General features: G+C 35.9%; 1 protein-coding gene across 3 annotated transcripts in view; it reads right to left on the minus strand.

The window, feature by feature from the left end:
* Positions 1 to 287: 287 nt before the first annotated feature.
* PCMTD1 (protein-L-isoaspartate (D-aspartate) O-methyltransferase domain containing 1) overlaps positions 288 to 22674 on the minus strand; it is a 41292-nt gene continuing 18905 nt past the window's right edge. For 2 of the 3 annotated variants that reach the window (XM_005505454.3, XM_005505455.3), the window contains exons 2-6: positions 21656 to 22080; positions 18325 to 18427; positions 7831 to 8002; positions 6118 to 6241; positions 288 to 2960 (exon numbers count right to left, since the gene is read on the minus strand). In XM_005505454.3, the coding sequence (XP_005505511.1) occupies positions 2590 to 2960; positions 6118 to 6241; positions 7831 to 8002; positions 18325 to 18427; positions 21656 to 21962 (1077 nt within the window). In that variant the 5' untranslated portion in view covers positions 21963 to 22080 and the 3' untranslated portion in view covers positions 288 to 2589. Of the gene's footprint in view, positions 2961 to 6117; positions 6242 to 7830; positions 8003 to 14624; positions 14794 to 18324; positions 18428 to 21655; positions 22081 to 22674 lie in introns of all 3 variants that reach the window. The other variant, XM_065053529.1, reaches the window with a different exon arrangement.

Consider the following 22674-nt stretch of genomic DNA (forward strand, 5'->3'; position numbering starts at 1 on the left):
CAAAAAACCAAAGACAAAGCTCTCCTTAAGTATATAGCTTGAGGATAGGTTCCGGGCTCTCCAGAAGAAACTAACTCTCCACATGAGTACTTCAAATGTTGTGCGGGGCCCAAAATACCTTCGCTGTGTTATGAATAACATCACATCATTCACCTCTAGAAAAAAAGTGTATTACTGTATTTCTGAAATTCAATAATAGCTTTTATTAAGAATTTACTGACCTAACTATGAACAAACTGGTATTTGAATTTCCAAATAACTGAAAAAACTTGCACAGAAACACAAAGTCAAGCAAGCAGAAACCACCAAAAAAACCATTTTATTGCAACAATGTCCCCATCATAACTGAGATGGCAAAAATTAAGTTTTCATTCATTTTGCATTTCTACCTTTTTATTTATGTAAATATAAAGTCAAGAGTGTAAAATAAATCCACATATAAAACACAGAAGAAACATCCTCTTTCAGCAACTCAAAAAAACCCTTACATACTGAAAAATCATGACAAGTCATCCACTTTCCATTTTTGCCAAGTATACAGGCGTGAAAGAATACAGAAATTTATTCTCCAAAAGCATCCTGTATAAAGTCCTTAAAGTATTTAAGTAACATTTAATAATCTCATACTCTTGAGCTTATGGATGTAGATTTCAAGCAAAGGAGAGACAAAAACCATCTCAAACTCCAGATTATTTAAACTCCATCTAAAATAATTCATTTAAAACAAGATTATGTTCAATTCATAAAACTGAAGCATCACAATTGCTTTATTAGTATCATTATTTTGGAAACTTATTTCTTATTAGTTTTTCCTGCTTTTAAAATAAAGTCAGAATATTTATTTCAAATAGTTTTGTCTACTTATACTGTAAATATATTGCGGAAAGTAACTCCACATGCTGGTACAACAGGCCTTCATGAAGTTCCACTTACACACCACTACAATGTACCCTAAAAAACAGGGACTACAGCATGAAATGCATCATAAAGAGTCAGTGTCATGGGATTACGCATTATCTTCCTTCTCAGATGCAAAAAACAGTTATATATTTTGAGGTCAATATTGGACTGTTAGGACCACATGAATATTGGCTGGTTATACTTGGACTAAGAACATTTACTGTTTTAGAAAGATGTGATTATTTTGTTTTATTGTTATTACACAAAAAAATACTAGTATTATAAAATGTATCGTGCAGGATATTTTAAGAGGTATGTTTTTCACTGGGTTCAACAAGCAGATGTTTCCAATGATTGTGGCTTTTAATGAACATCATGCCAAGTTCTTAACAAACAGTGTTTTCCCTCATGGTTATAACTGAATGAAGAAATTAAGATGGTAAAGGCAAAAAAAGTTGAAAATGAGTACTGCCAGTAACTTCACAACTAGAGGAGGAAAAATAGTAGGTCTTAAATCAGCACTATTGTGGGTCCCCACAGTTGCACTGCTACTCTTAGATTTCCAAAAGATGGATATGATTTTATAAATATTTTTGTGCTAAGAGCCATGCTCAGAAACAAAATATAGGCTAGCACAAGTCTACCTTCTTGGAGATGCATGTTAAGTATAAAATTCACTTACTAAAGTGCATTTGCTGAACAAATTCTAGCTTCTACTATTATAGCTATCCCAATAAGCAATACAAACTAAACTTTTGTTGAAATCCTATCTCTATTTAAAAGCAGTAAATATAGATGACTGCAACCTAAATTACAATTTTGTGTTACCAAACATTTTGACTCAGTGTTGTGAGCTGCAGAAATAAACAAAATGTCCTGTCCCAAACTTCCCACAAATGAGGACATGCCTCTAGTTAGGAATACTGAAAGTGTAGAATGGAGTTAAATATAAGCAGAGCTGAAGTAAGCATTGCTTTGCTTCTTATTCAATGTGATGTTTCTTTAAGGCTCTGAGAGAAGCTGTTACTTTTCTCAAGATCTTTTGGCAAAAGATACAAATGCAGAAATAGCAGGGTCATCTGACATTTCGGAACTTGTATTTTCTTATTTCATTAAAGCCAGCGCATTCAGTGTCTGAATATAATTATTGCACTTGTGTTGTTGGAATACATCTATACCAACATAAGGAATAATGATTGCAACAAAGCCATAATAAAATAAACTTTAATAGGGTCTGATTCTGACATTAGAGGATAAGTGTCTGCATGTTTAAAATGTTCCCCTAATAATAATAAATACAGACAAATTGCTCATCAAGTCAGATGCACATGTTTAACAATTATTTAGCATATATAAAATTTCACTCATCCTTTTATCAATAAAAATCTGTTAGGGATCAAAAAAGACTTACCATGCAAAATACTGATTAGTGCTGCATAATGGAATATATATTTCTATCAGAGTTAAAACAGCATTTTCAAAAGTTAAAGAAAAATAGATTTTTAAAAAGGGATTCTACTGTTGAATGCAAGTCTTCCTTGTAGCAAAGATAGAGACAAGTTATGATTTATCGCTGTACTTCAGTCTTGATGAAAGACTAACAATAATTTGTCCACCTACTTCTTAATAAATGCTACATATTCAAGAATAAAGTAACTATCAGTAGGCATTATTTCTACTTAAAACAAGTTATTTCTCTCTGTAATAGGTCAAGTATGCTTTTAAAGATTCAGGTAATGGTAGACTCATAATTTTTTCTCTCAATAAATTTCGAGGAGGCTCTTCTGGCTTCAAGGTCTCACTGTGATCTTTATCCTCCTCCTCTTTGTTATCGTCTTCCATTCTTTCATCTTCTTCACTATCTAGAGGCTGAGGAATGAGCTGATTACCAACAAACACATAGGTGTTAATCCTGCGTCTACGACATCTCCTACGTTTTCGTTTCGGAGGAGCCTTCTGAGCAATACCCTTGGCTTTCATCTCCTCATTTATGAAGTTTCTAAGGGTGCGTCTGATATATATTCGAGCTAGGTCCTGGAGATTCCTAACAGCACATGGAGCTGAAATGAAAGAAAAGGAAGTTACGATAAGTGAAATTTCCCTCTCTAGCAAAAAGAAAAAATCAGCTGTAAGGCAGCTAAGACTAATGCTCAAGAACAACTGACATTTTACTATACAACACAATATGCAAATGAAACAAGGGCAGATAGAATTTTTCTCTATTTCCTACTGAATCCAACTGATGAGAGAGGGCCATGTCAACTTCTCAGGTGACCAACCCACGTAAGTTACCTGTGACTTTGCAGCAGAAAAGGAATCAAAATTACTCAAGTCCTGAAGAAAAAAAAAAGCAAGTAACAAAAAGCCAAAAGTCGCATATTTTCCAATGACAGGCAGGTGATAAGTAAGTATTGCTGGGCTGGTGGATGTCTGCCCTAGGTAACCTACAGCTGGCTAATTCCACGGAAAACAAAACCAAAAAAAGCACACAAACCAAAACCGCAGCCCGTTCAACTTGCTACCTACACGAAGTAACATAAAATTAATGGGGACTACAGCAAGGAAGAAGTTAGTGAAGAAAATTTTGATGATTATACTTCTTATATTGCATCATCAGCTTAAAAAAACCTCAATATATTTCAAATAAAACCTATATTTCATATACTGACTTCAGCTGCATGCTAGTTACTGTCATTTGAGACAGAAAGGGTGTTTATGACTGGCAATACTGATTTCAGCTAATGACAATAAGAACAAACTAAACCATACACACACAATCTAAGCCCCCTTTTTTTAATATAAAAACAACTCAGAATTAAATAACAAAACCTTGTCTAACCATCCAAAACACATTTATCAGATCAAGCTAAATAAACCTTGATTGCAGATTGTATGGCAATAGTAATAAATGCAAGCACAAGGTATATAAAGTTGAGGGAATGGACTAGCAAGCATTCATCCCGTATGTAGAACTGTGTAAGAGAGACTTCATAAAATCAGCAGAAAAAAATCATTTCCCTCAGAAGAGGATGAAAAAAAATTGGAAACACTATCTCCTGAAAAAGGTATAAAAGCGTAAGTTCTCAGGTTTCTTATCCTCAAATTTTATTATATTATTTTTAGTGCTAGTTATGACTCATTATATGCTAGTTGACTGTGAAGACAAAAGCATCTATAAGGTTTAAAGACAAAGAAATGGCTCAATGTCGAGATGGGAGATAGGTGCCAGGTTGTGTCCCTCAGGGGTCCGTACCAGGATCAGTACTGTTTAATATCTTCATCAAAGACACAGACAGTGGGACTGAGTGCACCCTGAACAAGTCTGCAGATAAAACCAAGCTGAGTGGTACAGCTGACACACCTGAGGGATTGGATGCCATCCAGAGAGACCTGAACAAGCTTTAGAAGTGGGTCCATGTGAACATCACTAAAGCCAAGTGCAAGACCTTGCACCTAGGCCAGGGCAACCCCCAATATCAATACAGGCTGGGGGATGAAGGGATGTGAGCAATCCTGTGGAGGAGGACTTGAGGATACTGGTGGGTGGAAAGCTGGATGTGAGCCAACAGTGTGCACTTGCAGCCCACAAAGCCAACTGTATTCAGGGCTGCATCAAAAGCAGCAGAACCAGCAGGTCAAGCAACGTGATTCTGCCCCTCTACTCCACACTGGTGAGGCCCCACTTGGAGTATTACATCCAGCTCTGGAGTCCTCAGTACATGAAAAACATGAACCTGTTCGAAAGGGTCTAGAGAAAGGCAACAAAAATGATCAGATGGATGGAACACCTCTCCAATGAGAAAAGGCTGATCAGAGTTGGGGTTGTTCATTCCAGAGAAGGCTCCAGGGAGACCTTACTGTGGCCTTTCAGTACTTTAAGGAGGCTTATAAGAAAGATGGGGACAGACTTTTTAGCAGGGCCTGTTCGGACAACAGGTAATGGTTTCAAACTAAATGAGGGAAGATTCAGACTAGATATAAGGAGGAAATTGTTCACAATGAGGGTGGTGAAACACTAGATGCCCCATCCCTGGAGACATTCAAGGTCAGGCTGGATGGGGCTCTGAGCAACCTCAACTAGTTGGAGATGTTCCTGCTCATTGCAGGGGAGTTGGACTATGTGACCTTTAAAGGTCCCTTCCAACCCAAACTATCCCATGATTCTTAAGTTAATTTCAGGAAGAAACTTTTGAGGTCTCAAAAAGCAAGTGTTAAAGCAATCAAAATTATTTATTTCTACAAAGAACTGATTACCTAAAGGAAAGGATCATCTATATTTTGAACAAAAAAAGTAAAGGGAACTGTAATAAGGAACTATCCTTGGCAAATTCATACACGCTCTCATAATGAATAACCAGATCAGTAGTCACAGGCAATGCAACCTGACAGGACATTCTGGAATCCTGAAGGGTTTATATTTGTTTCACAGTTAAAAAATGTCCATAGAGGCAAGAAACATGTGAAGAGCACAGGGGGATTAGTTCCTATTGGCTATGTTAGAAGAAAACAAACAAACAACAAAAAACAGAAAGAAAAGCTGTTTTCTTCTAGGCTTTTTGCTGTGTTTACTTAAGTTACCACATCTTACTAAAGCCGTGTATTACTCTACTCCTAGCCCTGACTACTCTGACAGAAAATTTCAACTCTATACCTTTCTCTACCACATTTTTCTCTTTCCCTTTATATCATCTTGGCAACACATACACTTTCAGAGACTTTCCAAATACACTTAATAAACTAACTCAAAGCTAGAAAGTCAACCCCAATAACTACTTCAAAAAAAACCTAGGCATGTCTGTATCAGTTGCAGACAGACACAAACACACTCCGCTACTAACATCCTACAGTGCCACAGCTGCAGAAAAAGAAAAAAACTTTTTCTCTGGGAGTCCATCAGAAAGTTAGCACTCTTGACTGACCTAATATTACCTTGCTATTTTATCTATACCGTGCTAGAAAGAGATGTCGAACCTAAAAGAAAAGTGCGGAAAAAAAAGCCGGAAACACCCTGTCAGTTTAATTCAGGATACTGACTGTTTAGCAACACAGAACATGAGCCAGCAGCAACGTATCAGTGAGCTACCGCTTTGCTAAACTGTATGTTCCCATTTTATCATATTATGTCTATATAGTGTGCCCTCCCTGCTTTCAGACCCCCACCAGCAGGCACTATAACAACCCTTCAAGACAAAAGGAGTGAGCACAAATGACACTTACGCAGTCCCACGGTATCATGTTTACCATTGTCATTTCTGTTTGGTTGCACTAGTGGAGCAAACGAAACAGCAAGAATATTTTTACTTTCCCATGTGTTTTGTCCCGTTCTCAAGATTTGTGTTAACTGCATAAAAATAAGAAGAAAACAAACCACTGGTTACAGTTTTGTCCTGCTCAATACAATTGAGATTGGTGTTCAAATACATAGCTACTTTGATTTGCTTCAAAAAAATCAATTTATAAAGGCTTTTTTATCAACAGAAATAACTTCCTCCTTCCTTTAAATACTACTGGGTCACTAGAGAACTGAATAAGGTTCTTTGGCAACGGGAAAAGACCCAACCGGAAAATTAAGGCACAACGTAAGTTTTGCTTTTTCTCATTTTTTTTCCAAAAGATCACAGAATACTTTAGGTTAAAAATAACCTCTGGAGTCCTGCATCCTGCTTGAACAAGACCAACTTCAAAGTTAAATCAGGCTTCTACAATTAAGTTTAAAAAGATCACCTAGGACTGAGATTCCCCCAGCTGTCTAGGCAACCTGCTGTACTGTTCAACCACTCTTATTATAAAAAACTGTTTTCCCTACATGCAAGCAGAATGCCCACTTGCTGCCATTTGTAACATTCTTTAGTTTGCTGGGCACCTGTGAGAACTGGACTCTTGTCTACTAGGTAAATTCTCTACCCCTTTAGTATGCCAAGACAAGAATTGTATGTTTCCTCAGCTGTTTCTTTGCAGGCTAGATTAACCCAGATCTTTCAGCTGCTCCTTATACTTCACATGGTCTGGCCTCGTAAACATTTGTATATAATGTAAAGACACTCAGAGTTTTAATTTTACTTTCAAGTCGTAACTACTTTTAAGATTGTTTCCACCAATTTCAACTGACAGTATCTTAGTCCAATAAACACCGAAAAACTATTCATAGAACTGAATCATGCAGACTGTGTTTAAATCACTTCGGTGTTTTGAAAAAGCAGATACATAACATGGTAATTCTTTTTGGAAGATAAATTAACTAGCATGTTTATGAATAAGCATTCTAGTAATTATCTGTATTTAGGAGGTCATCAACTTAAATTACATTATCTTTCTCCGTTTCCCTATTAATAAAACAGGGAGAATAATACTTACCTTTGTAAAGCCTTTTGAGATCTAAGGATGAAAAGTGATAAAAGTGCGAAGTATTATTAAAATAATATACCTGTCTGAAAAATGTTTAACATGGAAAAGCAACACTAAAAACAGCTGGAAATAAGTTATATTTTTTCTGTCAGTTTTTTCCTTCCCGTACAATGTCTCACTAATCACAACTATTTCATATTTCTCTGAAATAAGTTCTTCTGGTTCAGAGAGTGGTTTCTTTGTTTTGAAGTACCAACTGACAACATCTGGCAGGGAGATTTCAAAGCAGTTCTGCAACTGTATAATATACTGAAAATACTTTGAATGGAATTCTAGTTTTACTGAAGACACAGTTTTGCCACAGACTTCACTGGAAGCAGGATATTGATGCCTTCCTACAAGTTTAAGGGAAAAAAGGTCAAGACTTCCATTTAAAAGACTAATATCTGCTTAACTGCAGCAATACACTGAATCAAGACACCATTAGTTGAACATTAACTTAGTCAAACATACATTTAAATGCGTTACTTGAATTATATATTTGTTTTACAAAAAAATAAAAAGAGGAAATTGTCACTAAGTCACCTGATCTTCTATAGGCATTACTAGAATGCCTCCAACTTTCAGTAAAATTTTCATGTAGTTTTCATGGTCTTTCTGGACTCCAGCTCCACAGTAAATCCGGTCATATTGGTGACTGTCTGAGGCTATTTCCAAACAATTACCAACCACAAAGGCAGGTTCACAGAATTCAAATCTAAGGGAAAGAGAGGAAAAAAAAAAAAAAGGACAAATTTGAAATTAGGATTTTTAAGAAAAAAAATCATCTGGTTAAAGACAGAAAAGTATTTTTCAGATCTTCCTTTATGAAAAAAGATTAGCATACATACTTTAAAGGCATGTATTATGGCAATAATATGAAAATAATCTTTTTCTTCCTGCCACATCAAGGACCAAAGAAAAATTCTTAAGCAGTGATAATTATATATTACGTAAAACAGAAAAGCCCTCAAACTATCACCTGCAAGAAAATAGATTTGTCCTCAGAAAACTTATAAGCCATATAGTAAAAGTGCCTTTTAAATAGTGCATTTATCAACAATAGGCAATATCCAGGCTGTTGAATAAATACTGAAACAGTTAATTTCCTAATAGCCCCCTCCATTTTTTTTTAATTAGGCTTTTAAAAGATTTGTTTTCCTCTGCCTCCAGTTTTCCGCCTTGAACCCAACCCACTTTTGACCAAAATAGGAATTTAATGGAAAAGTCTGCCATTTTTTTGACCACACACTAAGGGGAGGGGGGGGGGGGGAATTATCTCAGAAGCATTTGTTCCAATTTTCATCAGCAAATGAAAGTTATACAACTGCTTCTAAGTGGACTTAAATTTAAGATAAAAGTTGCAAGGACTGTTAAGTACTCCTTGTCACTGCATAAAATACTGAAGGGAAGAAGAACAGGATAGAGCTTTATTGCCAAAGCTGGATATGTTCTCTACTTCACTTACATTTACTGACAGTTTCCAAATCTTTGCAGCGCCCTACTGGTTCAGGTCTTAACACCATAATAAATGTAATTTGCCTTTTTGTAAAAAAAATTCCTTCAGCAAATAACTTTGTTTTCTCCAAGCACTTTAAAATTAAAGAGAGGTTACACAGTTGGTCACAGAAAGGATTTATGTTTTTCTTTGAAAAAATATTAACTAAAACTCAACACGTTGTTGTTGTATGAAATAGTTCATAAAGTTCATCTGGCAGTATTAAAATCTAATGCATCTTAAAACTCAACCAGAAAGAATGAATTTTCCTAAGAACTTTTTCAAATACACATAGCCATTTGAGTTGGTCTGACAGAGAGACAGTTCATTTTCTTCATGCAGTTAGAAACTCTTATTAAAACAGCAATCATGGTCTTTTGTTTTGATCTAGTAGGAGAATACTGTGATAATACACTAAGTTTCCCATGTTTTGCCTGAAAAGAGCTAACTTATTTTCGCTCAGTAACTTTCTACTGTTTGGTATGTTGTATGAAGAGAATGTAAGAACTTACAGGTATCTTATCCATTGTCAGGGAGACCAAGGTCTTTCTGGGCTCTATCTGCAGGTGTGAGGCAGCTAGGGAAGCAGATACAGATGGGAGAGACCCCGACCAACTTCCAAGTTGATAAATGAAAATACACCCTACCATTACTGTCATGCTTCATATATAGTTGTAGTTGGCTTTTCCAGCTCATTGGTTCTTGTTCCAGTCCGGTTCTGATCCAAAGTTTCATTAGTCCAGCCTTTTGCTGTTTCGCAGTTGGCTTTCGTGCCTTTCTGCCTTTTGCCTTTCTGTTCTCTTGCTGGGACTGGCTGCTCTGGACCGGGGTGCTCTCCTCTCTGGGGCTGGCTGCTCAACACAACTGGAGTTTCATGAGGGATTGTACCGATTATCACTTATTTTATATACATTATTATTTTGTTATTACTAGTAATGCACTATTTTGTTGTGTCATTAATCTGTTCTTATCTCAACCCATGAGTTTCTCCCTTCCCTTTCAATCTTCTCCTGCTTAGGGGGTGGGGAGCAGTGAGGCACCAGCTATCATGGTTCTTTGTTGCTAGTTGGGGTTAAACTGCAACACCATATTATGAACTTTACAGCTGACTATCATTAGAATTTTTTATTATTTTTTTTTTTTAACTTGGCTAGCAGTAGCAAATCCCAGTACAACACCTGACATCATTCAAATCTGTATTTCTTCGGTTAAGCCAAGCTTGGCAGCTTTCACTGCTTAGGGATGCTGCTTGTAAGGCCTGGCTGACCTTCCTATCTACAGCACTGCCATTAACAAATCAGAACTCCATCAAACTGAAGTGTTTGCTTCTAGTTGTGGGGTGTTTTTATTTGTTTGTTTTTTTCCCCCAAAGATGGGATCCTTGATCTTGAAAGTAATCTTCCTTCTTTGACTAGTCACAGACAGACCCCAGACCCCCTGTGGTAAACAGTCCATAGTGTTGCTTCCCTGCACAAATCTGGATGAAAAACTGAAAGCTGGTAAATTAAAAAGCAAAAAGGGAGAGGGAGGCCGAGTGGGGAACAACCACCTTGTTGCACACAACTGGGCAGCTATCCCAGCCTGAACCGCGCTTGAAATAATTTCAGATTAACACAAATAGATCCAGAAATATATTATGCAAGGTTAAATGCTGGGAAGAAAATGTAACCCAAGTCACTGATCACTTTGCTGAAGAAGCAATCTCATTTCATAAGCACTTGGACTATGATTTATTTTTCTAAATTGACTGAAGGTCAATCAGGCAGTTAATGCTGTAGTTTTAATTTAGGCTGCCTACAGTTTAAGTCAAGCCTCATCACATCAATTTAATTCAGAAATTTGAGCAAAGCTTTTTGGTGGCTTCGAAAGTACAAGAGGAAGGGGATGTGGGAGCATGGAGTCAACACGATACTTTTCTAAAATGCAGTTTGCAATCTTGATAGTCCCTGGTTAGCTTTAGAAAAATGAAAACAGCCTGCCTGCCTAACCTGGCAACTTTCACAGCTCCTTGTGATCTTCTTAGGACACTCCTAAACCGCTTCCTCTACTCAAAACCATCCTAAGCCTCATGAAACCACTTGTCACCCACTCTCAAAACAAGCAGGAACACCAAACTATCCAAGGAATCAAAAATACGTATCACATTAGGTTCTTCAGTTGAATCTGGTATCTTGATTACAAGAGCACCAACGACACAGGAATTAAGACCTCCTCTTATAGATAACGTAGCAACAGAAAACAAGCACTTGTCATAGGATAAACTTAAGCACACACAGATCACATTTAAGCATGGCCCAAGATAATCGAGCAGTTTCAAGCATGTAAAACATCTGTTGATTCAATTCCACCCTTCCATCTTCTGTATTTGTGTAATCTATCCCTTAAGGATAGGCATTTCAAGTTCATCCTCACAGCCACAGGACTTTTCTTCCAGCTAAATATTAAAAAAAAATTCTGTAGAATTTAAAGCGCATTTCTGTCTTTGCTGCATCAACTTAAGAAAAATTCTCAAGAAACTGACTGTTAGTGCCCATGTTCCTTTAAGTAATACTCCCCAGAAATATCAACACAATGAAGTATTACTGTTGTAATAAAATGAATATCCATTCAAAAAAATATTTATAGTAAAGAACTAAGATTAAAGTTTGTTGCTCTTGTATCCATATCCACCAATCTAGTATTTGTGTGATAACAAGATATTAATAAAAAAGAGAACATAGTAAAATGACCTACTCTAATGGTAGGGGTTTTTTTTGTTTGGTTGGTTGGTTGGTTGGTTGGTTTTTTTATACAAGAGGATCCATCAGTTGGTTGTACCATAACATCCACCCACAGAACCCACTCTTTAACTATTTCCAACTCTCTGAATGTTCAGGATGCTTCTTGGGCTAAGATCTTCTATCTATACAACATTCCTGAAAGTGGGATGTCATCCTGATGTCTCTTGAAGACATAACTAAGTGCACATAGGCATGAATTGTCTTTTTTTTTTCCCCCAAAGTGATATACATACTCGATTCTTTAAAAATAGAACAAGCTCAATGAAACTGGGGAGAAAAATCAAGTAATGTGAAAGAAAAACAACTTTCAACATCCACAGCCTTCTGTTTGAAGAAAAGAGTAAAATATCTTACAAGATGCTTTAAAAAAAGCAATAATGAGGAACCACTTAAACTTCTTACACTTGTTTTTTTGGTAAAAGAAAAATTAATTAGTTCTAAGAACCAGCATTGCTCCAGGTACATTTTACACATCTCAACTACTACGTTCATACCAAGATATCATCTCACAGTACACTTCTGCCTACACCTTTATTCATTAACCACAACCCCATATCTAGGAAGTTCTGGGTCCTTTGACCATTTGCATTAAAAACACAATATTCTCAGAGCTTCTCCTATGTCAAACATAACAATTTCATAAATCGAAAATCTTCATTCAAGTACTTCTAGAACCTGTTTAAACACTAGTACATTCACTGAAAGAAATCCTGAAGAAGCTTTCAGATCATTTAGTTTTGATGTTTTAAACTGACATAAAACTTGTATTTTTTTTGAAAACCATAGATGAAGGTGAAAACTCACATTGCTTTGTGTGATCTAACACATCACAAAAGTGTGCAGCAGAATAATAAAATACTTTTTGATTTCTACACCTTATTAGCCTTCCTCAACTTGCAAAAGTGCTTTAGAGCCAATGTCAATCACATTTAAAGGTACTTCATTTAAAGGTACTTCTTATATATTTGCAGGAAAAGGTATTTCCATTCGTTTCTCAATAAATACTTCCCATGTTTTATGCTGCCAGTGACGGCCACTTAGGATTAAATCACTACCTAAACAACTTAAAACCTGTATCAGTTAATATGAGGAAACAATTTTAAAGAGTGTTAATTCTTTTTCTATCAAGTAGGACAACAGCAAGGCAAGATGGTAAGTTTTTTACACCTTTTTTTGTATTTTTTTTTTTCTCTATTTTTCATTCCATCTCATTTAACTGTTTGTTTTTTTTTTTTTTCCCCAAGCTCTTTGAACTAGTATTTGGTTCATGTATGAACACACATCTACACACATGCTATAGCATGTTCTTGAAAAATGACACACATTTTACATATTAGTACTGCTGTTATTTGTGAGACCTTCTGCATGTACACTACAAATGTTAGAATAAACAGAAACAAATTCTACATCTTTGACAGCAAAATCTCCAATGACAACTTTTAAAGCCCCTTGCATCCAATTACAAAAAAAAAAGTAATTTTAATCAGCATTAGAGTAATAATCAAAAATAATGGTGGTAAAATTCCTATTCAGTAACTTTGTCTTGAACATTTTTTTTTCAGCTTCCAGACTATGTTGGACAGCAAGTGAGAAACACATTTCTACTTCACTTGTATTTGTACCTGTAATCTCCATTTTTGAATAAAATTGTCTTGGTTCTTCTATTATATGTCCTCAACTATCTTGTTTACAATTTCAGGTATTTATTTCATTAGTTTCACTGAAGTGGAATAAAACACTTATTTCTGAAGAAAAAATTCAAACACCGGCTCTTAAAAATACTTAGGACTAACCTCACTCTCCCTTTAATATTAGATTATAAAATTTAAACTTGTGTCCTACTCCTAAACGTTGGTGGTAAAGTGAAGAATTATATCGAAGGAATAAGTTTTATTGATTCCACTGTGAATTTTAAGGTAGATGGACAGGAACAGCGAGGTGAAAAAACATTTCTGTCACTTAAGTTTACTGTCAGGGCTCTAACATTCATTGACAGAAGCTTGGAAAACAACTCATCTCTTTACAGAAAAGTAGTTTTTTGGGTTTGTTGTTGTTGTTGTTGTTGCTTCTTAAACAGAAGCAGAAGAATGTTCTCATAGGTTGAAATTATCATATTTTATACTGCATGTTTTAGCAAAGCACAGATTTTAAAGGAACTATGCAGTAAGTCATCACTTGCTTTAATTTAACAAATGTTCTAAATACCATCAGAACACGTAGCAATGAGAGATTTCCAGAGGAAGGCGGTGTCTACCACAGACATATTTCTGAAAGATACTTCATGTGTGTTTTTGAGAGGGCAAGAATATCTATTTCTGCTACTACCAAATACTTCAAAAATGCAGGTCTATACAGGGTGTTTTAAAAAGACAGAACCCATTTGAATCACAACATAAGGCGTTTTAGGTCCTTCTATTTGAAACACCCTGTAGATTTTTTCCTAGATAAGAGTAGATTCAATTGTCATTTCTGATGCCTTCTGGTTTACGAAGTGCGGAATCAGAAATAGTACTTCTCTTTATTAATCTCTAAATGAAAAAGGGATATTCAAAAATCTTATTTTACTTTCCTTTTTAACATAACTTCTGGAATCAGAAATCCCACTGGAAATCTTGTAGTCCCTGTGTTGTTCTGGTTAGACTAAACCTCAACAGGAATTAATTCACCACGAAAAAAAAAAAAACAAACTATCTATCATTTACACTGCTTGAAACCAAGCCTAAGTTATCAGTAAGATTTACAATGATAAAGCCACCAGTGAGTTTGAGACAGTTTGCCTTCCCTGCTTACATTTTCACTGCAATCCATGAGCTGCACAGAGGCAGGAAGGATCTTTTTTTCTTTGCATTCATACAAGGAACTTTAAATTTCAAATCTGAAGGCTCACTGTCGTTAAGCAGAGTCCTAGCAGGAACCCTGAATTTCAATTAGGACAAAAATATTCTGTTGGAAGATTATGCTTACTATTTTTCAATGCCAATAAAATCTAGTACAGGACTTCAGGAAGAAGTTTCACTCATAACAGTTATCCCAGAAGTAGTACTAGGGTTCTTGTGACTTACCATTGAAGTGGTTTCTTTTGATCCTGAGAAGGGTGGGAGATTTTCCTTCACAGCAGGGACTTCACCAGCTTACCCAGGTTTGGTTTTTGATAGGGTGCTAGAAGATGGGCAACCTAGCCTTGCCCTGTGGCTCTCTCTCCAAGCTGGATATTCTAGGTCTAGAAGTTGACTGGGAGCAGAAAAGACAACACATTCCCCTTCAATAAACAGGTGAAGCGGGGCCTGGCACTTGCACATATGTCTTTCAGATAGAGTCTTCTTAAGGAATATTTTTTTTTCCCCCTTAATTGGCATGCATTTCCTGAAGGTTTTAAGGATGATAAGAATGGCGAGAGCCTTATACATATTTCAGACTCAAAGAACTTCCTTTAGTCTATACCTAAAAGTTTTGTACCTCAAACATGATGACACTTTCAGACGCCACTTCTCCTTTGCTTCTACTGCCGAACATATGTTGTCAAGTAAAATCAAAGCAGCACTTATTACCCCTCAGAATGAAAAATTCCACGTCCATTTAGAGGAAAACTTTTTATAGATTGGTGGGATATGGATACAGATACAAGTAATTACTGGAATTATTTGCCTTTCTTAAACAGGTACCTGAAAAGCTTTTCCTCTACTCAACAGTTCAAGAGGCCAAAACTGAGAGAATCCAAGCTACCAGAGACTGACAACCCTCCCTTTAGGCAGAGAGTGTGTCTCAAATCCTTCTGGACGTTCTATTTTTACATTGTCTCCAGTCTCTGGTCAAGCACCTACACCAATCATAGAAAAGCAAGTTTTTAATTACATTTCAACAACATTCTTATCAAGAATAAAAAAAACATTTTACCACACAACACTGGATCTTTCCTCTATTAAAATGGCATCAAAGCAATACTCCATCTTGCTTTATCAGGCAGAAAACCACCAAAATCATCATGACCCAGCTCCATGCAAAAGTCAGCTGCAAAGACAATGACTTATTGCTCCAAGAGAAGGAACACCACAAAGCATTTCTTTAGGATCCAGGTTGAAGCTCTCCAAGTACCTACCCATAAGGCTACACCTCTGCTTTTTGTTTCAAAAGGAGATTGCTTAAAATATTCAAAGACTATTCAGACCAGACCAAAGAACATTATATACTAAAGAAAGAACACAAGAAGTGGCAATGCAAAGCTTTAGAGAATTCCCCATCTGTATTACTCTGCTACAGCAAAAAAAACTGATTGTGGTCTCTGTGTTCTTTCTGTCCCTCACATGCCTCTCTAGAGGCTGCTGGCAAGAGTAAGGTATTTTTCCCCATCCACTCAGACAGTTAAAATTCATACCAGTCTAACACACAAAATCTATTCCCAAGCAGTAAGGACACCTGCAAGGTATACACCAGTGTTCAACAGGAGACAGACACCGCACACCTTTTTTTTGGGTGGTCTTTCATCCAAATACTAAGCTGACCAGCAGTTAAGTTCAAATGCCACAGTCCACACAATTTTGGATAAATATCTTTCAATTATAAATGAAGATGCAGGAAAAAGTTACTGAAAGAAGAATGAAAACCAGACTTACTGACCCAGAGCACATTATTTTGAGATACAGATTAAAACTGAAGACATGCTGTATGAATTTGCTTCTATTAAAAAGAAGTAATGCAGAAGGACCCCATGACAGAAAACGCCACATACCATCTTCATTAACTACATTAAAATACAGAGTATTTACAAAGAAAACAGTTAGCCAGAATCAGCTATGCAGACAAGTTAAAAATTCCCCACAAAACACAAAATCCAACCAGCCACTCAGTATCATGTCAGCTGCAGTGCAGCTATCACCAAGTAGATTTGTATCAAAAAACACTTTCAGAGAAGTATAATTTTGTTATGCTGGTGAGGAGGGTGTTTCTGTAGCTATTGCTTAGCATTTTATTGTTGTGAGGAGAAGGTGGATTGTTAAACAGCATATGCCAAGATAAAATACACAAATTAGTGATAAAGTTTAATCACATTCACCAACCTGCTGATTTTTTCCCCTCATTGGAATAATTTACTCTATATGATCACTAATTTCCTTCAAACACAATATACATACAACACTGACAAACTTATGCCAAGTTTAGCAACTTTGAGTTTTCCCAGTTCTTGTATGCTTTGAAGCATAAACCCCAGTGTTCTAATATTCATTTACATAAACATCCTAATGAGACTATATTTAAACGATAATATTTCTTTGCTATCCCTTCAATCAATTTATTTGAATTTCTGCATATAAACTTATCACCATATTGGAAAAACATTTCAATCAAAACCAGCTTTTTGTACATTTGAGTACACACACTTACAGGAATGCAAGAATCCAGGTATGTGCAGGAATTAGCTGGTAGGTACATCCAACTTAATAGAGCCACTAATGCAATATCAGTAATGATCACAAGTGACCACATTTCACACACTTTTTTTACAAAAAAGATTATATAAGGTGCACCATCAAATTCTAGACTGAACCCATTTTTATTTGTTCTGGATTCTGTATGTATTAAACTCAGCTACCATAAATTCCTGAATTAAGACTGCAATAATGAAACATATGTACTACTTCTTACATAATTGTATTTATTCTAATGGAGAAATGCATTACTAAAATCATCCAACCAATATCAGAAGTACAGAATTGAATTCAGATACAGGTAACACTAAGATGATGCCTTAAGCTTTATACTGTAATTTAGAGTCTTCCACTACTTGGGAGCAGGAAGGCTTGTGGTCAGAAGAGCGCTCCCAAAGCCTGGGGTATGGAAAAAAGTGGATTGAGCTCCAGACAACAAAACAAAGACCACGGCAGTTTATAAAGCACTTTGCAACAAAGGTAAAGGGATAGAAAGCATTTTCTCTGCTGCCCCCTGGGGAAGAGAAAAGACATAGGATGTGCGATTCTTTGGCTGCTCCTGCAATTCAAAAGCTTTTCTGCATTTCCAGAAGCTACCTTATAATCACTGCTGGAGAACTTAATGCCTGTAAGGGAAAAAAGTCTTTAGAGAAAACAGTCCTAAGTTAGAAACTTGTTTTGCCTTCCACAAAGGCAGAGAGGCCCAAGATTCTTAGGGACAAACATAACCCTAATAATAATAATAATAATAATAATAATAATAATAATAATACAACTGTTGAGCAGGCAGAACAGGTAAATTTCAAAGCCCTGTAACCCAGTATACCAGTAAAAATGAGTAGTGTGTGAGTACAGATGCACACTTCTAAATCCCTCTCTTCAGGAAATAAACATGAAGACAATCAGATTTTCTCATGTCTAGATCAACAGTGGAAATAAGAAAAAAAGGTAATACTGTACAAAATTATGACATTCAATTGAAAACTGACTTAATGCTCTGTACATGCAAAGACACCTGCATATCACATCATTCTCTTCAAGTATGTATGTATATATGCATGTATGTGCAAATACACACATATCCTAACTGTATGTAAACACACCACCAAAATGCAAGGAAATCAATTTTGTTAAGTAATACACAACAGGAACACTCCCACGCTTCCAAGGTGTGCGTTCTTAAGCCTTAACTTACCTTACGAACTATTGTCACAAACTAGAAGTTTCATGTTTCGGTTTTGTGATGCCATTCTTCTCCCCTCCCTAAACTCGTAAGCAATGACACAGTTTAAAAACAAAAACATTGCTGCAAAGTGAGCTAGACAAATCAGATACTTACTTATCAAAGCTATCACTATATTTTATGAAGCACTCCAATTTTTCCTTGGCATATTCTACCACATCTGAATGAAGCTCTATTCCATGGTTTATCCCAAAAGGTCCTGCAAATAAAAACAAAAGTGTATTGTGGGTGTTTAACTTTTTTTCTTTAAGCACAGCACGACTACATGGAACAGCATTATACCTTTAATATGTGAAAGCAGCAACATCACAAAACACAGAAGTGTCCCAACACTGCCAGACAAAGTTACTTTTTGTATCTGCATTACCAGTGCTTAAAAGCTAAAAGCCAAAGAATCGATGAAAGAACAGGGACAGAACTGTTGCAAAAATATTCTATAGAATGAATATTCTTCATAAGCATGCAAAAAAAAAAATATTCTGACTACACTTACATCAGTCTGAGTGACATCTTTTTCAACACAGTATTTAGTTTTACAACAATTTCAAATTGTAACTTAGTTGGCATGTTGGTATTTAAATTCTGAAGTCTTCTTACAGGAAAATTTTCAGCTTTTGACAATTCAGTGATCGGATATTATATCCCCTAGCCACACCTGATCTTCTATTTTGCAGGTTCCAAAATCTGAAGTCTGCTCCTGATCTACTTACATAATAATTGATTTCCATCTAGAACACTGAAACTAAACACATGTTCATTCATCACAATCCCATCATAGTTGCAAAACTGCACTCCTGCAATCAAATCCAAGTGAATTTCCAGGTCAATTTGTGTACCAAAAGTTGATGCTGTTTTTCAGGAACAAGAAGAAATAATGAGATAGTATTATGAGGATTATCCACTTGAGGAAGGAAGCTGAAGCAGACACTCACATTTGCTTTGGGGATTCTATATTTAACATGTAGTCATAGCCCACAGACTAGTCACTGGAGTACAGAATTGGAAAAGAGAGAGGGAAGGAGAAGAAAAGAAAGTAAACACCAATAAGACAAAACTTACACCTCATTCTAAATCCTTCCTAAATATTTAGCTCAAAGATGTTACCACAATGAAACAGAATTCAATTTGTCTTTTCTAGGACATCAATTAACAAAGCAGACCTAGGGCTACTGAAAAAGTTTTCATTTTACTGCAAGAAAAACAGTTTATGTCACTAAGATGATTAATAATTGCAATGCTTAGCATCATTTAGAGCATTTTCTACTAGGTGAAATAAATCAAATAGGTTACCATATGCAGTGCTTGTAAGACTTCCTCTGATGGCAGGCAAGACGTAGGCAGATCATCCAAGGGATGTTCTTAGAACTTAGGAAAACATGTATCTCTTGTTGACACTCATACTTACTCTAAATTTAGTTTATTACCTATCACATCAAGATAAGCATTAGCATAGATGTTTAATTAGTAAATGTTCCCTCTAGCAGCGATAGGCTAGAATGTTTCTACCTAGTCTAGCTACAGTTCTACAGCATGCAACAGCATCCAAGGTACATTTTCTTTAATTAAAAGTTAATTGCCCTTCCTTGAACCTCCTAATTATAATTAAAAATGCATCACTATCATCCATCCCAAAATTCACTAAGCATTCCTATCAATACTCAATTTTGAAAAACAAATAATTAAAAACACCTGTAAATGTCAGTTGCTCCAGCAGCTTGAAATTAAACCTATAAATGCAAGACAACACCACATCATGACACATCATAGTATTCATAATATGAACAGAAATTCGAGAAACATATTCTCTTCTTTCATCAGGAAAGTCACAGCTGTACATTTAAGCTAAGAGTCAGCAATTCTAAAAATGTGAAACCAAATTCTGTGCTACCCTCCAAAGTCAATGGCCTCTTCCAGCATAATGAGCCACTCAGAATAGGTTAGATAAATACACAGATACAACTGCAATATACATAAGCCACAATTTCTTTTTTAGCCGTCATAGTTAAGAACAATGAAATAACAAACCTTTCCACAGGGCGGAGAAATAAATGAATATAATTACTCACTACCATGGATACACATTTTAGAGGAAAAAAAAATACAGCAGTATTTAGTAATTAGTGCTGAAATAGAACTCTGAGCTTATAATATTACCATCGCATTAGAAGTATCTAGTCTCTTAAACAGAAACACCTGAAAATGTCAAAGCAACACTCTATTAGACATTATTATTTCTTTAGACTGTGAATGAACATACTTACAGTTTCCACATAAGAACAGTATACTATCTGTTGTGTTTATTGGTATTAATTGAAACAAAAGACATTGCTGAGATACCAACAAATGAAGTTTGCTATGTACTATTAGGGATAATTTCTACGCTTTAATAAATAAGAATGAATGACAGAAAGTAACTAAACTGACAGAAAGTAACTAAAGTAACAGAAAATTCATAAACACTTTACACTTCAGTTGTGTATATAAATATATGCAAAAATCTATGTATTATCTGTCAGTAAGTTTTCTGCAACCAAGGAAATACAAAAACTCCATGTAACAGTCGATAAAATTGCATCTATGAAAGCCACATACCAAAATATAGGAAGATACTTAATAGAAAAGAAAAATTTTAATTACTTGTTGGTATGTATGCTATGTTAAATATTGGGGGGAGGGGGCAGAATTAAAGCATTTTTCTCTTTACGTTTGTGTTTTTGTTGGTTCGTTGTTGTTGTTGTTTTTGGTTTTTTTTTTTGTTTTTTTTTTTTGTTTTTTTTTTTTTTAGACAGTTATATTTCACTTCATTTTTTTTTCCCATAAAGGAAATGTACTTGAAAACATAACAAAAACCAGTGCTAATCTGTTAGAATAGTTTTTAAAACCTACAGACCCATAAGTCCTTAAACAGTCTTATCAGTCTACATCCCAAACTTTCTCGCTACTCAAGAGATTAAATAAATGTATTGTAAAATAATTGTTTGTGTGTTCATAGAAAACTATATTTCAATTAAGTATTTTTCAGAGTTATTAGCTTCTAAAATTTAGCTTTTTCTTTCCATAAACTGAAGATCAAAACAGTAACCTAGAGTAAGGACAAAGACAGTGCAAACATAGACTAAAATTGTCCCTCTATGTCTTTTCTTTTTAAGCAATACAAGGACTGTTTCCTTTCAAATAAGAATTTTAACTTATTAAAAGGCAAGCAGGAACAATTGCCTCTCTTCCAAAACATTCCATGACCTGCCACGGAACAGCAGTGTTAGTGAACAACCTGTAAAATAACAATATTTTAACAAATCTCAAACACCCTATCTTAAGTTTAGTGCTGTCATTTTAAAGAAGCAGAAGTTTTACAGGGCTTGTATAACCTGCTGGAAATACGCAGAAACACCATATTAAAAAAGAAAAAAAAAAAAAATCAAGTTACCTAATATTAATCCCACCATTGTACTCAAGTATCCGGTTCCACTACCCAGATTTAGAAAAGATAATCCAGGCTGAAGCTTCAGTGCTTCCATGACTTCAGAATAAATGCAAGGTGCTGACAAGTGTATATTTCCATGCTTCCAGGCCAAGTCTTTATAAGCATTGTCCCTGTATCCTTCCAGATAATAATCACCACGATCAATCGCTCTGAAGGCTTGCTCCACACTCTCAGTGCGAATGTACTGAGCTTCTTTCAAGTTATCAATTAAGTCATCGTTGTCTTCTCCAGCACTCACAGCTCCTCCCATGCTGAATTTCTATGATAATTCAATTAGTTTGCAAAGCACATTAGGAGGAGAGTTTTCCCCAAAGTAAGTATGTAATGGATTCTCAGTTCTTCTTTCAGAAGTACATCACAAAGGTCTCCTGGAAAATAAACATGTTTACATAACTTGAGTTTCAAAAGATAAACAAATCAACAACTATTAGAGAGTGATGAAATATTGTTAGTGTTGGGTCACTTGACGAACCAGAACTATTGAGTCAGGACAGCTAAACTCTGCCCTTCAGATTTTAACTCAATCCAATGTTTTTTCAGTTTAGCTTTAAAATGTCAACATGGGCTGGCTACATTAGTAAGCAGTGCAGGAGTTCACACAGGCACTAAAAACAGAACTTAAAACCTATCACCCATCTTATATACATTTGGGGGCAGGATAACAACTGCCTTTGGTCTCACTCTAGACCCACTCTGAGAACTAAATGTCCAACAGCAGTTGGACCATGTACCAACTTAGTTGCTCAAAGGAACCAGGTTTACATGCTCTCAAATCACCCCATAGTGAGACACAAAGCCAGGTGAGTGGTAATGTCCAGGAGATGCTTCTCAGATGTTCATTTTTGAGCTGACGCAGAACATGGGGCTCTGAGCAACCTGCTCTAGTTGAAAACATCTGTACTCATTACAGGGGGGCTGGCCTAGGTGACGGTTCAAGGTCCCTTCCAACCCAAACCATTCTA

Source organism: Columba livia, chromosome 2, assembly GCF_036013475.1.
Source record: "Columba livia isolate bColLiv1 breed racing homer chromosome 2, bColLiv1.pat.W.v2, whole genome shotgun sequence".
NCBI lineage: Eukaryota > Metazoa > Chordata > Aves > Columbiformes > Columbidae > Columba > Columba livia.